The following is a 17,932-nucleotide window of genomic DNA, read 5'->3' as shown; positions in this document are numbered from 1 at the left end:
ACAAATGTTCTAATTTTATTTTTTAACATGTAGCTGTCCAGTTTTCCCAGCACCATTTATTGAAGAGACTGTCTTTCCTCCATTATATAGTCTTGCCTCTTTGTCATAGATTGACCATAGGTGCGTGGGTTTATTTCTGGGCTTTCTGTCCTGTTCCATTGATCTATATTACTGTTTTGGTGCCAGTACCATACTGTTTTGATGACTGTAGTTTTGTAGTATAGACCGAAGTCAGGGAGCCTGATTCCTCCAGCTCCGTTTTTCTTTCTCAAGATTGCCTTGGCTATTTGGGGTCTTTTGTGTCTCCATACAAATTTTAAGATTTTTTTTTTTCTAGTTCTGTGAAAAATGCCATTGGTAATTTAATAGGGATTGCATTGAATCTGTAGATTGCCTCGGGTAGTATAGTCATTTTAACAATGTTGATTCTTCCAATCCAAGAACATGGTATATCGTTCCGTCTGTTTGTGTCATCTTCAGTTTCTTTCATCAGCGTCTTATAGTTTTCAGAGTACTGTACAAGTCTTTTGTCTCCTTAGGTTTATTCCTAGGTATTTTATTCTTTTTGATGTGACAGTAAATGGGATTGTTTCTTTAATTTCTCTTTCAGTCTTTTGTTGTTAGTGTATAGAAATGCAACAGATTTCTGTGTATTAATTTTGTATCCTGCAGCTTGACCGAATTCATTGATGAGCTCTAGTAGTTTTCTGGTAGCATCTGTAGGGTTTTCTTTGTATATACTGTCATGTCATCTGCAAACAGTGACAGTTTTACTTCTTCATTCCATTTGGATTTCTCTTATTTCTTTTTCTTCTCTGGTTGCCGTGGCTAGGACTTCCAAAACTGTGTTGAATAAAAGTGGTCAGAGTGGGCACCCTTGTCTTGTTCCTGATCTTAGAGGAAATGCTTTCAGCTTTTCACCATTGAGTATGATGTTAGCTCTAGGTTTGTCATATATGGCCTTTATTATGTTGAGGTATGTTCCCTCTATGCCCACTTTCTGGAGAGTCTTTATAAATGGGTATTGAATTTTGTCAAAAGCTTTTTCTCCATCTGTTGAGATGGTTATGTAGTTTTTATTGTTCAACTTGTTGATGTGGTGTATCACACTGATTCACGGCTATAGATCTTTTTTTTTTTTTCTTTTTTTTGCGGTACGCGGGCCTCTCACTGCCGTGGTCTCTCCCGTTGCGGAGCACAGGCTCCGGACGCGCAGGCTCAGCGGCCATGGCTCACGGGCCCAGCCGCTCCGTGGCATGTGGGATCCTCCCGGACCGGGGCACGAACCCGCGTCCCCTGCATCGGCAGGCAGACTCCCAACCACTGCGCCACCAGGGAAGCCCCAGAATCAATCTTTCTAATGGTGCCTTTCCCATCTGCATTTAAACATGCTTAAGTCTTTTTTGATTTAAAGATTATCTTTTCATTTCCCAAATACCTTTCAACTACTTACTTTCTCCCCTTCACAGCTAAATTTCTTGAAAATTGATTATATTTCCCATTTCTCTTTTGTTAACTTTTCACTCAATCCTAAAGTATTGAAGTCTAGCTTAAACCTCCCAGCACACCACTGAAGTGACTTACTAATGATTTCCTTGTGTGAAATCTAGTGGACATAGCCTTTTACTTTAGATTTTTTTTAAAATTAGAAGTTGGCTTCACTGGCCCTCCTTCTTGAAATTTTTTTCTTTTTTAATATTTCTTTTGTCCAGGCAGTCACTAAGTGCTATAGAACCTACCATATAAATCTCTCAAATTACCTACTCACCTCATTCTTTCTCCATGCCCACTACCTTAATACAGTCTGTCTTTCCTCTTGGTTATTACAACAAGAGCTCATTAATTGGTCTCCTTCTGGAGTCTTGCTCCACTCTAATCCATTCTCCTTGTTCTGGTGTGAATGGTTTCTGTAAAAAGCAACATTTTTCTCCTTCAGCTTAAAACTCCTCCAGAGCTTCCCATTGCCCTTAAAATCAAGTTCCGTCTTGACTTTACAGACCCCTGTGTAATTGATCCCATTCTTCCTCTCGAGCCTCAACTCTGTCTTCACTCCCAGTTGTACCAAACCTCTTTTTCTGGTCTTAGGTTCTGTGCTTTGCCTAGAAGCATTTCTGCATAATGTTCCTTCTGTTTGGTTGGAAAAATTCTTGAACTCTTCTTCCCTTCTACACCTCTTCCCCAGCTAATTACCTTTCTTCTTTCTGGTCTCAGCTGAACTTCTTTTGGGAAGCTTTTCCTGACCCTCAGAGACCTCTGTTTAAAGCCCTCCTATATTGTGTGCATTCCTCTTTACAACACTCATACCCCATATTGTAATTGGCTGTTTACTTATTTGTGTTGCCCCCTTGACTGATACCTCTGATAGGAAAAGGCCCTTTGTATCCCGAGTGTTTAATGCAGTACTTTAGCATAGGAGGTGAATGAGTTAATGAAAACAGAATGAAATCATACTGCTTCTTCAGGTATTTGTAACTAAGAAAAACTATGTTAAAAACCGTACTTTGGCATCAGAGTATAGAAATATGTATGAAGCTTGTTTAAGCCTTCTATTTAAGTTAGGCCCAAATAAAACAAAAAGTGATGAGACAAGGAAAATATAGCTTAACTGTCATGCTTTTTTTTGTTGTTGTTGTTAAAGTATTGTAGACAGAGATTGTAGACTCCAATCTAGATCTATCCTAGGCCAGTTTCCAGGTACTAAGATAGACTCGGAAAAGAGAAATCTGATAACTTTTATTGTAGAGACCATTGAAAGAATGACTGTATCTTCAGGATATTGATGAAAACTTAAGGGAAATGCCTTTTTTTTTTTGGCGGTACGCGGGCCTTTCACTGTTGTGGCCTCTCCCATTGCGGAGCACAGGCTCCAGACGCACAGGCTCAACGGCCATGGCTCACGGGCCCAGCCGCTCCGCGGCATATGGGATCTTCCCAGACCGGGGCATGAACCCGTGTCCCCTGCATCGGCAGGCGAACTCTCAACCACTGCGCCACCAGGGAAGCCCCTTCTATGCTTTTAAAATAAAAAAAGTACACGGCTTTTTCTTTATTTGTTTTTCTTTATTTATTTATTTTAATTTTTGGCTGTGTTGGGTCTTTGTTGCTGCGCATGGGCTTTCTCTAGTTGCGGTGAGCAGAGTCTACTCTTCGTTGCTGTGAGTTGGCTTCTCATCATGGTGGCTTCTCTTGTTGTGGAGCATGGGCTCTTGGCACACGGGCTTCAATAGTTGTGGTGCGTGGGCCCAGTAGTTGTGGCTCCCAGGTTCTAGAGCACAGACTCAGTAGTTATGCCGCACGGGCTTAGTTGCTCCGTGACATGTGGGATCTTACCGGACCAGGGCTCAAACCCTGTGTCCCCTGCACTGGTGGGTGGATTCTTAACCACTGTACCACCAGGGAAGTCCCTCTTTATTTGTTTTTAATTCAGCATTTTTAGTTGTTTTCAATACAGAGTTGATCTTTATATCTGGAAAGACGTACTGTCAGGAGCTGAGGTATTAGTTTCTGTCTTAACACAGAATTTCATAAAAGTCTTTTTGATCATTCTCTAATGAAAAGTGAGAGAGACCATTTGTGAATTATTGAATTTGAAAATCCTGTAGTTTTAGTGTTTCAAATCCTTCGTGAAGGAAGACAATAATTTTAAAAACCATGTGTTCTACTTTCATGAAAGTAATTTCTGTTCAATCATGTATATACATGGTGAGCTCAATATTTTGCAGGCAGTGGAAAATGTCACACTTAGTTAAGATAATGGTATAGTTAGAGTAAATTGAGGCTCCTCCCTCAATTGTTTTACCCTGGTAGATTGCTATGATGAAATTTGTTATTGTTTAAAATTTTGTTAAAATATTACTGTTTTTTTGAGAACCAATTTGCTTTACATAACTTTGTCCTATTGAAAATAAAATCTACAATAAATCTTGCTCTTCTTTTTCTTATTTCCTTCTACTCACAATGCATACAAGAGTGCATTTGTGCACACATGTGAAAACATTTGTTAAGTCATCTGATTGTAAGTTTTTCCTATACCCCTTGTCCTTTTCTTCTTACAGTGTAAACTAATAGATTTATTATTATGTCATGTTACTTCCTCTAGTTTTTTTCGGTGTGTTTAATCAAGCTTAGTGTTCCAGCTAATAATAATCATGCTACTGTTTCCCCCTCATCTTCGTTCCCACCTCATATACTATAAAATTTTTCTTTTTACTAAGCCGGGTTTTAATTAATTAATTAATTAGTTAGTTAATTTGGCTACGCCAAGTCTTAGTTGAGGCCCGTGGGATCTTCGTTGCGGCATGCGGAATCTTTTAGTGTGACATGCAAAATCTTAGTTGTGGCGTGTGGGATCTAGTTCCCTGACCAGGGATTGAACCCAGGCCCCCTGCATTGGGAGCACAGACACTGGACCACCAGGGGAGTGCCTGCTAAGCTGTTTTAAAGTGTGTTGTTGACTTATCACCCGTATATGTTAGTATATGTCTCCTAAAAACAAGGACGTTCTCCTACATAACCTTAACTACCTTATTACACCAGTTTGGCACTGATACAAACAGCAATATATTAAAATTTTTCCATCTATACACCCAAATGTCCGTTTTCCTGCTGTGGGAGCTAATCTCAGATTATGCATTACATTTGATTGTCATGTCTCTGTATCTTTTGATCTAGAGCAGGGCCTTGCAGACTTTTCCCTAAAGGCGCAGATAGTAATATTTTAAGCTTTGGGGATCAACTCCACTTTACAGCTACTCCACTCTGTCATTGTAGCTAGAAAACAGCCATAGACATTGTGTAAACAAATGAGTATAGGTATGTTCCAATAAAACTTTATTTAAAAAAACAGGCAGACCACAGGCTGTAGACTCCTGATCTAGAATAGCTTTCTTTTTTTTTCTTTCCTTTTTTTTTTTTTTTTGGTGAGGTCTTTAGTGACACTATTTAATGACTGAATAATCAAGCCAATTTTAGGGGCAGAATAACCCTCAGTTTAGATTTTTTAAAATGTTTCCCAGGGACTTCCATGGTGGCACAGTGGTTAGGAATCCACCTACCAGTGCAGGAGATACGGGTTTGAGCCCTGGTCTGGGAAGATCCCACATTCCAGTGCAGGGGATACGGGTTTGAGCCCTCGTCTGGGAAGATCCCACATGCCGCAGAGCAACTAAGCCCGTGTGCCACAACTGCTGAGCCTGTGTGCCACAACTACTGAAGCCCATGTGCCTAGAGCCAATGCTTCACAACAAGAGAAGCCCACACACCACAACGAAGAGTAGCCCCTGCTTGCTGCAACTAGAGAAGGCCCGTGTGCAGCACTGAAGACCCAATGCAGCCAAAAATAAATAAATAAATAGTTTCCCCATTAGTTTTTTAAAATTACAAATGCCATGTAACCTTCCACAATAGAATTGAAATCTGACTCCTTGAAAAGGATTCTGGCTTGCTTGGAAATAAAATCTTTCTCCTCTCTCTCTCTCTCTCTCTCTCTCACTCTCACTGTCTCATAGTGTGTGTAATATCACTGCCTAGAAATTGGAGAATACAATTAAATTTCTAGATTGTTAATTCTTGGTATCCTCTTTCAGACATCAGTATTTTTACAAATATACTTTCATATAAATGTTGTAAAATTCACAGAAGTGAGTAAAGAATTCAGGAAGGCTTGGAGAGTGAAAGGTAGTGAAAGTAACTTTGATGTAGATTTGAAGAGTATTTCTATTTTAGTCAAATGTGATTCCTCAGTATACAAGCTAAAATTCTTTTTATGTTGAAGACATGAAACAGAAATAAAATTAACAATTATCTGCCACAGCTAAGCTTGCTGTTCTTTGCATTGGATTCAGCTTTAGAAATAGATAAAAAATAATTTTGATAGATTTAATACAAAGTTGTCCATGTGGGGAAGCTGTACTCTACTTGCATTCATGTAAAAGTGTATACTTTTTTTTTTTCCCCAGTCTTTCCATCCTCTTACTTGGTTCAGTGAATAGCAGAATTGAAAGCAGCATGTTTTACTGGAGTAAAAGAGTTTCAGGATTTTTTTTTTTTTTTTTTTTTTTTTTGCTATACGCGGGCCTCTCACTGTTGTGGCCTCTCCCATTGCGGAGCACAGGCTCTGGACGCGCAGGCCCAGCGGCCATGGCTCACGCGCCCAGCCGCTCCGCGGCACGTGGGATCTTCCTGGACCGGAGCACGAACCCATGTCCCCTGCATCGGCAGGCGGACTCTCAACCACTGCGGCACCAGGGAAGCCCTTCAGGATTTTTTAATGCTTGAATTTCCTTTAAATATCTCTGTGAACATCTATGGTGATTGGGCACTGTCCTACCATCTTTTATTGGTTTTGACTGAGAGGTTTTTCTTCATATTGTGCCTTATCACAATATGATTCTAGTTTGCCCCTTTGTACATTATAAAACAAGTCTATTTTCTTTTCCACATAACTGCATGTTACATAAAGATTGAAATCATATTTTATTGCAGGTTCCCATTTCTTGGCTAATTATTCCTCACATCACATTATGGAACAAATGGCTGGCATGATCTGTGCCTTGGTTTACTTATCTGTGAAATAAGGGTAATGGTACCTATCTTGTAAGTTGATTATGAGAATTGACTAATTGCACATTGTATAATATATATAGTACACATTCAGTAAATGTTTGACACTATTTGTTATTTCATATTACATAGTCTCCCATCCATCTTGTGTGGTCATGAACCTGTTTGTCTCTCAAAGCAGAGCTGAATACACTAGCGAGTATGATCCGATTAGCCCAGGAAGAGTATAGTGGCCACATCACCGGTTAATTTGAACTCAAATTGGAGTTTTCTTTTTAACTCATTGTGGAGAACTTCAAGCAAAACAAAAAAGTGGACAGAATGGTATGATGGACCCTCACATGCCCATCCTCCATCCCCCACAACATGGCAGTTCTGTCTCATTCGTTCCCATCCAGTTCCTTTACTCCCTCTCTGGTGTAGTGGTAGATCCTCTATTATACCTAAGCTCTGTTCCTGATTTACTTTGATAATTACTGAAGCTTTTAAGGATAGTGCCTAAATTAATGAACAGATGAATCTTGCCTCAACTGATGCCTGGGTCAGATTCCAGTGGTTTGCTTTTAGAGGTGAAGTGAGTGGATGGGTAGGATTGAAATTAGATTTGTCTGTATTATACTGTTTTTTAGATGTCATGCCAGTTTTTTATTTTCTCCATCTCTGCTTAGGGATATGTATGATAATCTTATTGGTAAAATCTCTGAATACGCTAGGAAATTATTCAAATTAGCTGGCCTAAAAGACTTAAATTCACTATCTTCTTACAGTCTTTTTACTTATTCTGGACTTTTAAGTCTTTACCAATGTATATATTAGGTCTTTCAATTTGCTAATCATTTAATCTTGATTGAAGAGAAGCAAAATAGGGAGTGAAGAGTTATACTTTCTTTGTAATCTCTGTTGGAATTATTTTTTAAAGTCAGAATCATTGTGGAATAATTTACATACAGTAAAAATTGTTATAATTTACTGACTTCAAGTAGAGGCCTTTCTTCCCAGTGGCAGTGACTGACTGTAGCACTTTTTTCAAGCCTCTGCTTGTTTTTCCCTATAACTTTGTTCTTACTTGTGCCTCATTAATTGTTACTTGCTTACAGTAGTTTGCTGCAAGTTTAATAGACTCATAATCATTTTCATATTGATGATACAGAAGTGTGTCCTATTTAAAGCAGGGGTCAGTCATCACAGAGACACCATGTAAGTCTTTGGTTATTCAGCTACATGGGGTAGGTATTCTGAAGGTGAAATATGGCAATTAAGAGTATTATAGAGAGGTTAGGTTCTACCTGACTCAGTACAGTCACCCTAAGATTGAGCGTGGGTGAGCCTGCCTGGTAAGAAAACACCAGCACGGTCAAGGTTTGTACACGCCATACACCTCAAAGCAAACAGAGGCAGAGTGAAGGTGAGTTTAGGCTTAACCTCTGTAACTGATCCAGGAGTAACTTAGTACAGCCCTTGGTTTCCAATTCAGTTCTAACTTTTGAATGAAGTATCTCTAGCTTGCGAGAAGCCTTACCCTTCAGTGTTAGGAGTTTTTACCTTGATTATTAAACATCTCATCAGGGATTAGTTAACAAGGGACTTGAGAATAAGAATATGTTTTAGGCAGGGGGCTGAAATGGTGTTCTAATAGAGAATGTCATGTTGCAGTTACGCCATGGCTGTGAACATCAAAATTGCATTGTTTTACCCTTGAAATTTCTGCTTGTTTGCTAACTTCCGGACTTAAAAGTTTCAGTATACTTTTGATTGCACAGAACATCTGTCCATTTGTTCATTCAAAGAATATTTACTGAGCATCTATATGTTGGGAAGTGTGCTGCACACTGAATAAACAAAACAGTGGACTTTTCAGATGTGTTTGCCATTATGGAGTTTATAGTCTGTTGGGAAACAGAATGAAATTTATTGAAAGCCATAAAGAAAAATTGTGCTTCACTAATATTTTAAAGACCTAGTGACTTATTTTGAAGTGAACTTGGAGTGATTTGTTCTTGGTTCTTTTGCAAAATACATTCGAGTATTCAGGGGTTTTGTGCTAACGTGTTTCCTTATGTGTATTGATATGTGAAATTAGACATTAGAGAGGCAGGACAATTTGAACTGGGGTTGGGGGGAGGAGAATATGAACAGATAGTAGGTTTGTGTGGGTAAAATTCTATGTTAGCTGTGCTAAATAGACTGTTATAGGCAGGGAAGTAAGAAATATCTTTGAGTCCTTTCTTCTGTAAAAATGTTTAATACTTAAGAATTGACAGGGAAGTAAACTTCCTCTAGAATGGAGGTATAACAGAAAGAGCAAATGAGAACCATGCCAACTAAGATCATGTCTGAATTATGTGACAGTTTCTTGTAACTCTGGTCAAGAAAATTTGCCTCAGATTTCTTATTCCAACAGAGTACAACAGAGGGTCTGAATTTGGTGATCCCTCCTGGTGCTAAAAATCTTACGATTTAAAAAAAAATTATTATTTTTTTAATTTAGCTGTTTCTTAATGACTTGGATTGCTGGAAAGTCAAGATGCTTGCTTTCTGACTTTCTGTACTTGTTCCGGTTCAAGAATTAAGAACTTTAGATGGGAGAATAAGGCTTTGCTTTCTCTAACTGCTATTTTCTGACTAGGTACTTCGTAACTCAGGAAGACCTCATTTATTCCCAGTAATATGTTTTACTAAAACTCTTTCAGGTAACTTTACAAAGACTGTGTGACTTAATAGTAGATCACGGCTTGAACTCAGTTTTTATTTATTGTTGTAACTAGAAAATTTTAGTGAGGGCTTTTTTTTTTTTGTCTCTGTAGTTATCAGAGACTGTTACAGACGATTGCTGTACTCGAGGCTCAGCGTTCTCAAGCAGTCCAGGACCTTGAAAGCTTAGGCAGACATCAGAGAGAAGCACTAAAAAATCCCATTGGATTTGTGGAAAAACTCCAGAAGAAGGTATATATTGAGCAACTTTTAAGATTTATTGAGATGTATTTGGTAATAACTCGGTTTGTTCTTTTTATATGATTATATACTTAAATGTTTAATTTTTTCCCCTTCTGTAATTAACCCATATTACTGAAGGCAGAATACTGCCTTCCTTCACCCCCACCAAACACACAATAAAATATACCTCAATGAAGATAGCTAGGAGCTTTAGATGTGTGTTTAGAAACCTGATGTCCTGTTCCTAGCCATTTTTACAGTCTTTTTCTGTTACTTTCTTCCTTCCCCATCTTAAAAATATTTTCCCTGTTTTGCTTTCAGGACTTCAAGATTGTTGAAGCTAAAAGAAAAAATACTTTAGTATTTATTTACTGCTTAGTTTAGAGTTACTTTTCTAACTCTGAACGTAGTGAGATAGAAATCAATGGTGATACAAACAAAAACTATATTTTAAATGTCTTTAAGGTTATGGTTGCCAAGTCTATGAGAATGAGGTATATAAATTTTACTTAATTTTGAAATCTTCTTTTATTTTAGTGTAAAATTCCTTATAATTTTATTTTTTCCTTAAAACATAACTTTCATATTTAAGCAGTTAACCATTTGAAAGTGATTCAAGTTTTTATAACTTTCTTAGTGTGTAAACATGGAGATAATCTAGATGTGCATTTATGCCATAGTATGTGTCTTGAATTAGGGGCCCACTAATGATTCAGTAAATTTGAGAGGCAAATATTAATCAGCATTGTCTGAAAAGATTAAAACTGAAAAACTATGAAAAAGAATCCTCTTTTTCGCCTTAAACAACACAAAAATTTAGCCTGTTCAGTATGAAAAATTTAGTTATTAGTTACTAGTTTTTAATGAGTCACAGAAGTGGTCTACCAGGTGTTGAGGGAACAGCCCTGGGGACCTCATTTTATTTAGATGATTATTGTTTGGATTTGGATTTTTCTAGTTATGTTATTTACTTGGCAAGCATTCCTTTCTCTGCTTTCAGAACACTGAATATCATAATAGACGTAGGATCTACATATTGATTTGTTAAACCTTCTAGAGTTTTTAGAACCCTATTGTACCCTCTGTGTTATAGTGGGCCCACTTAGGTGTTTATTGATTCTGCACTGCTGTCATGAAACAATTTGCTGGTGCAAAAAGATACAGTACTTACAGTGTTTACTTATCATTGATTCAACTAAAACAGATGGTGTTTTAACCTTAATCGCATTTTATTCATGTTCTTGGGTGGGCAAAAAGATGCAGTTATGCATATTTACTAGATATGTATGTGGTTGGTTATTTGCTGGTTTTCCATTTCTGTGTTTAGTTTAGAACTGAATTTCTTTTCACTTTATCTCAGAAACAGAGATGTGATATTGGCTATCTTAAGAATTTTTTCAAAAATGTACAAATGTGTATTAAATCCCAGATACTTTGGTAATCATGAAAGACTTATGTTCCTTGGAAAGAAAATTTTCTGCTGGATTTAATTTAGAAGTTTGAGTTTTCACTTTTTCTGTGTTAACTCATGTATGCTTAAATTGTCTATTTACTTTAGGTTTACCAGAGTAGTTAAGTTGTTGACATGTGATCTCTTTGTTCTACTGGACATCTAAAAACTCCTAATTGAAATTAAGGAAACTTGGATTATATATCGGTATATAGAATGCAGGGAACCTTTACGGCTTTCTTTGATATTACTACCATCATTATTTTAAAAGACACTCTGTTCTAATTTTTCTAAAGTTGAACCTTAGACTAATATGTGCTATTATGATGATGGTGCTAATATAATATGTCACAAGCAAAATAAAAATTAAGAATTCTGTGTCACAAAGTGGATTTTGCCTGCCAATTTCATAATTTATGACCTGATTCTTTTCTCAACATTTTATTTTGAAAAATGTTAAGTAGACGAAAAAGTGGAAAGTACTGTATAGTTAGCACACACATCCACCCCCAGATTCTACCATTAACATTTTATTATATTTGCTTGATTGAATGTTTATGCAATTCTTCCATCCACCGTTCTATCTTATTTCAAGATGGAATGCATTTGATGCATTCCAGAGTTGCAGACATGCACACTTAACACCAAAACACTTCAGAAGGCATATCGTTAACTAAAATTTTTTTTTTAAACTTTTTCAGGTGAAATTTACATACAGTGAAATTCAGAAATCCCAATTTTACCATTATATGAGTTCTGACAAATACACCCACCCATGAAACCCAAATCCCTATCAAAAGATTGATCATGGGCTTCCCTGGTGGCGCAGCGGTTGAGAGTCCGCCTGCCGATGCAGGGAATACGGGTTCGTGCCCCAGTCCGGGAAGATCCCACGTTCCATGGAGCGGCTAGGCCCATGAGCCATGGCCACTGAGCCTGCGCGTCCGGAGCCTGTGCTCCGCAACGGGAGAGGCCACAACAGTGAGAGGCCCACGTACCGCAAAAAAAAAAAAAAAAAAAAAAAAAAAATTGATCCTAATGACCTGGTTTTAGTAATTATGACAACTGTTAACTTCTCTAAAGGTGGTTGGCAAAGTAATTGAATTCCAAGTAAACTAAAGATGTAGTTTTGATTCTCAAAATGTGATGTTTTTTTGTACACGTGCTGAGTTATATAGTGTGAAAATAATTAATAGTTTTATGGATAAGTCAGGAACACATGGGTCCATTAAAAATGAATTCTGTGTATCAAGTCATATCTATTATATTTCAGTCAAACACATTTCATGTGCTGTTCTTAGAGATAAAAATCTTTCTTTGCTATTTCTGTTTAAAGTGTGTCAGTGATAAAGTACAGTATGTTTATATAGTTCAGCTCTAGACCTCTAAAAATAGTGCTTATGTTTGGTTAAGTTCATTTTCCTTTACTTGGCTATCATTTCTACCATTTAGTGTTTAGACTGTATTAACTTCATTGGCTGTTGGATTCAAAAAGTGAGTAGAAATGCTCAGTTGATGATTATTTAGATTTGGAGTCATCTGGAAATTTGGTTGTAGTTGATAATTTCTTGAATTAAACTTAGTTTGTCACTTTCATTTTTTTCCCCCACCAGGCTGATATAGGGCTTCCATATCCACAGAGAGTTGTTCAATTGCCCGAGATTGTATGGGACCAATATACCAATAGCCTTGGGAACTTTGAAAGAGAATTTAAAAATCGCAAAAGACATACTAGGAGAGTTAAGCTAGTTTTTGATAAAGGTAAGAAATTACATGATACGAATTTAATTAGAGAACTACCCGACAAAGTCTTGCTTTAATAATCCTATACGTGGTTTTCTTTTTAGTAGGTTTACCTGCTAGACCAAAAAGTCCTTTAGATCCTAGGAAGGATGGAGAGTCCCTTTCATACTCTATGTTGCCTTTGAGTGATGGTCCAGAAGGCTCAAACAGTCGTCCTCAGGTAAGCAGGATAAAGTGTTAGAGCAGGAAAATTTGAATTGTAGACAAAACATTTTAACATTTTGCTGGTTTGTATTCTTAAAATTCAAGCAGTCTTTTCACTTGAAGGTATAATGAGAACATGAACTTTGAAGTTAAGAAAAAGCTGGGTTGAAATCATAACTCCACCACTTACTAGCTGTGGAACTTCAGATGTCATCTATATTAAAGTCTCCAAGCTGCAGTTTCCTCTTATATAAAATGTGATTAATATCACCCTATTTTGTAGAGTTGTTGTGAGGAATATAATGAGTAGTACATGTAACATGCCCAGTTCAGTGCCTGACACATAATACAGTATTTATTCTAAAAATAAGAGCTCTTTGTGTGTAGTGGAATGTAACTAGGATTTGCTGGTTGTAACCTGGCCTTGCTGCTGTTAGTTAGATGAACTTCAATAAACATGTGGGTTCAGAATGAAAAAGTAACATTTCTTTAAAATAAACAATAGCCATAAACATAGTGGTATGTTGAGCTGTGTAACTAGTTAAAAATATTATGTACATTTTAGTAAAATTGATATTAGGCTCCATTTTATGAGCAAGACATAGGTTTAGGATATTACTTTGTTATTACTTAAATAAAAAGACTGGCACATTAAAAATATTATAATGGAAAAAATTCCACGTATAATTTCCTCATTGTTAGCAAAGAATATATATGGTACATTGTTATTTCTACAACTGCCCTAAACAATCAGTACATATGATCTCTTCAAGATGTTTCCCCACATCCTTAGGCTAGAAATAAAACTGTTCATATTTCAAAAGTAAAGAATAAATAGATAACAAAGGAGAAAGATGCACCTGGTGTGTATTCATGCTTTGTTTCCTTGATTTTTCTTTGTGAGGGTGGATGTGATGCTTTATTTAAAACATTGGGATGGAAATACTCTTCTGAGGTACAAGACACTAATTGGAAAATGGATTTGTTAAAAATATTTGAATTATTTGGTTTTCAGATGATTTGCAATCTACCAAAGAAAGGTAATTCAAATAAAATATAAGCAATGTAACAATGATTATTAAAAAAAAAAAGAAACATTTCTTTTTCTTTAAAATAAAGTTGCTGTCACCTGTATCTCAAGATTGCTAGGAGTATAAAACCAAATGAAATAAAAGAACATGACAACATTTTGGAAGCAATAAATTATGTACACATTAAAAAAATAAATTTACTCACATATTTTGAAATTAATTAAAAATTTCACAATTTGTGTGTTATTTGGCTATATCAAAGGGTAGTCTTTGTTTTTTCTCTCTGACAAAAACCTTGTTTTATATGCAGATGATAAGAGGACGCCTGTGTGATGATACCAAACCTGAAACATTTAACCAGTTGTGGACTGTTGAAGAACAGGTAATAGGTATTTCTAAATTGTGTAGGTTTAAAAAAAAAAAAAAAAAAAAAAGCAGTTAAAATTAGAGCCAGTATTATGAGTAAAGTGTATATTGTTGTATGTAATCCCTCTTAACCATGAATTTAAAATATTTAAACTTGTTTCTGTATACCTTTTTGCATACTTCAAGAATTTTGCATTCTGAGAATATATGAATGCCATTTTGGGGATAATTTTTAAATAAGGAACCTGGGTTTTGGGGAGGGGATTGAAAAAGATATTGAAACAGATGGAGTAAAGTTTTTGTAATGCAGCTTTGTGAGACAGAAAAACCTGGAGCCAAGTAAAGCTGTGCTTCAAAGTGAATTCTTGTTTTTGTTTGGAGGGGAGCTGGCAAAGCCAAGGTCAGAGTGTTCTCTTACATTTTGGCATATAGCTAGGATTGTTTGTGGGTAAGGTTTGAGACACATCTCTATCTCATGTGAGGATTAGCCCCACAGCTGTAATGAGTTTATCAGTTTATAAAAAGCTTCAGGAAACTTTTATTTCCAACATTTGGACTGTTTTGCATCCTTAGGACTATGGGAGAATTTAGGAGATAGGTCAGAATATTAAAATTAAATATTTGAATGAAGGACCACACAAAGGAGGAAAAGATCTCTTTTAGTATTCTGTCTAAATCCAAATGAATTTACATAGTTTTGTCAGATCCATAGTGGCAAGCCTAAACATAGTCTAGCAAGATAAAGTGGTCAGTGGAAATCACTAAAATATGTAACATATTAATTAATTATTTTCTTTGTTGGGGGTGCTTTCCTTTTTTTACTGAAGTGCATAGAAAATCTTTATAAGGTCTTTCATAGGTTTATTTTCTAATCTTATTTTTCTTGTGAAGTCTTAAATTCCTTACTAGAAATTTTTCCTATCATGAGGATTTCTAGTTGACCTAACCCCCAAAGTTGGGGAGGGAGTATTATAGTTTAAGATGAAAGGTGAATGTATTTATTTAGAAACTCAGTATTAAACTTTCTTAAATTTGGTCTTTGGTTTGGCTTAGAAAAAGCTTGAACAACTACTCTTGAAATACCCTCCTGAAGAAGTAGAATCTCGACGCTGGCAGAAGATAGCAGATGAACTGGGCAATAGGACAGCAAAGCAGGTAATTGAGGAGATAGCCCCATATTGTTGGCATGTTTTTGATGGTTTTTTAAATGAAGGATAGTGAAGCTAAAATCAGTAGACCTGCCCCTTCATATTTAGCTACACAGTGCTATAGTACGTGGAGTTTTAAAAAACAACATCGTTTATTTTTCTGTTGATTTTAGAAACAACTCTGAGATAATTCTGCTTTGGATCATTACTTAAAAATAAAAAAGTAATGGACTTGGTGTCTCTTGAATGTTTAATGAGTGCACCAGTTTGTGCTTTTTGGTTAGACTGTGCTAATAGATTTGTGATAGTGCCTTAGTCAGTATTCCCTGATTGTCTTTCTAAAAAAATATCTGTCAGTTTTCTCCTTCACATTCCCATTGATATTAATAGATGTGTTTTTATGCTACAAGCACTTGTGTTCACAAGTTGAAACTGTGTTTAGCTTTGGAATCAAACAGATTTAATTTATTTTAACAATTTTTTTGTCTCTATTTTAAAACATAAGTGTCTTTGGTGGCAATTTAAAATTATTTCTAGATTTATGGTAGATTTTAAGTTGTTACTATTCATTAAGATACACATGTATGTTTTAAAAACTATTTTAAAAAACTATTCTGGTACTGCATGTCTTGTCATTTATTATGTTAAAAGGCTTGTCATGTTTCCTTAGGTTGCCAGCCGAGTGCAGAAGTATTTCATAAAACTAACTAAAGCTGGCATTCCAGTCCCAGGCAGAACACCAAACTTATATATATACTCCAAAAAGGTAAAAAGAAAATAGGTAAAAGTAAACCTTAGATCTCAGATTAAATTCATCAGAGTTCCTATGTAAAAGTTTATATATTTATCAGAACAGGGTTATTTTATTTTTAAAATTTGACTCACTCTAAACATTTTCTTATATATGGTAGGATTCCATTATTGCTACTCAGTGAGTTTCAATGATGATTATTCATTATTTTCTTAGGAGTAGGTTAGTTTATGTGAATGAGTGCTATTTGAAAGATATTAGATTGTATGTAGGTCAAAAAGACCTTTGTGATGTTAAAGTTTTTAGGGTGTTTGATTCTTTAATAAATATAATCAATTTCTGTTTTATACATATATTATATAAATCCAAGGTTAGAAATATTTATTAAGATATTTAATCCTCACTGTAATTCTAGAAGTGTAGGTAGTATCACCTTCACTTTACTCATGATAATATTAATAGATAGCTTTTGTTCTTACTGTTGAATGCTCTGGGCTAGGTACTGTTCTACAACCTTTTTATAGATGAGAAAACTAAGTACATTGAGTAAATTGTCTAGTCACATAGCTGGTAAGTCTGGGAATCATTGATCTTCTGATTCTGCACCTAAGCCTTTTCCACTGTTCTCTGCTGCTCTGTACAGTGAAAAAGCTACTGTCCCTCTCCTACATAGAACACTGCGTAGAATTATAGCCAATTTTTTGCTTTAATTGCAAAAAAATAAAGCACATCATTGGCCTTCTTTCATTTACTTGGTAAATCATCTGGGTACTTCCACTCCCCCGCAACTGCCACCATTCACCTAAAGAGAAGCTAGGAGCCGATCTAATGCTGTTACCCTTCCTTAGTGAAGCTAACTGTTTTACATTTAAGAATATTGTCTATATAGCTCCATGTTTTAAAAATTTTGTTCTTATTCTTTTTACCAAGCTATGGAAGCTTGTTTTAATTTGTCAGATGTTTTAAATATTTTGGATTTTTTTCTCCCCAAATATAGTATTATCTATTTAGATATGTAGAGTTCATCCTGTAACTTCAGAATGTTGGAACTTTGATAACCACCATTAACTTAACAGCTTTAATTTTCGTGATTTCTAGGTTATCTTTAGATGTGTTGTGCACCTTATGTTTTCACCACTAAGACTAGACGATGATAACAAAAGGAATACTAAAGAAACCTAAATGTGTTCCGTTCTTTGGGTGCACTGAATTTTAAGTTAACAGACATTTTCACTGCAGAGATCTAGCCCAGTCATAGACGTGGTTAGAGGTTTTTTGTTTTGTTTTGTTTTAAATAAATTTAATTAATTAATTTATTTATTTAGTTTTGGCTGTGTTGGGTCTTTGCTGCTGCGCACAGGCTTTCTCTAGTTGCGGTGAGCGGGAGGCTACTCTTTGTTGTGGTGCGTGGGCTTCTCATTGCTGTGTCTTCTCTTCTTGCGGAGCACAGACTCTAGGAGTGTGGGCTTCCGCAGTTGTGGTATGCGGGTTCAGTAGTTGTGGCTCATGGGCTCTAGAGAGCAGGCTCAGTAATTGTGGCGCACGGGCTTAGTTGCTCCGCGGCATGTGGGATCTTCCCGGACCAGGGCTTGAACCCGTGTCCCCTGCATTGGCAGGTGGATTCTTAACCACTGTGCCAGCAGGGAAGTCCTGACATGGTTAGAGTTTGAATTTTGAAATGAAATGATGGTTCTCTATGTGGCTGAGGTTATTCTTTGTGGCGGTGCTGCTAGTGAAGAGAGGA

The 17,932-nt window shown here is 36.3% G+C and overlaps 1 protein-coding gene across 4 annotated transcripts in view; it reads left to right on the top strand.

Moving 5' to 3' along the window:
- Window positions 1-17,932, top strand: part of ZZZ3 (zinc finger ZZ-type containing 3) — a 103,210-nt gene that overhangs the window by 73,763 nt on the left and 11,515 nt on the right. For 2 of the 4 annotated variants that reach the window (XM_079902068.1, XM_079902070.1), the window contains 6 exons: window positions 9,366-9,504; window positions 12,559-12,706; window positions 12,793-12,908; window positions 14,234-14,305; window positions 15,343-15,444; window positions 16,108-16,203. In XM_079902068.1, the coding sequence (XP_079758194.1) occupies window positions 9,366-9,504; window positions 12,559-12,706; window positions 12,793-12,908; window positions 14,234-14,305; window positions 15,343-15,444; window positions 16,108-16,203 (673 nt within the window). The remainder of the gene's footprint in view (window positions 1-9,365; window positions 9,505-12,558; window positions 12,707-12,792; window positions 12,909-14,233; window positions 14,306-15,342; window positions 15,445-16,107; window positions 16,204-17,932) is intronic. The other 2 variants (XM_079902069.1, XM_079902071.1) reach the window with 1 other exon arrangement.

Source organism: Stenella coeruleoalba (genome assembly GCF_951394435.1).
Source record: "Stenella coeruleoalba genome assembly, chromosome: 1".
NCBI lineage: Eukaryota > Metazoa > Chordata > Mammalia > Artiodactyla > Delphinidae > Stenella > Stenella coeruleoalba.
This window is presented reverse-complemented; position numbering and strand designations above follow the sequence as displayed.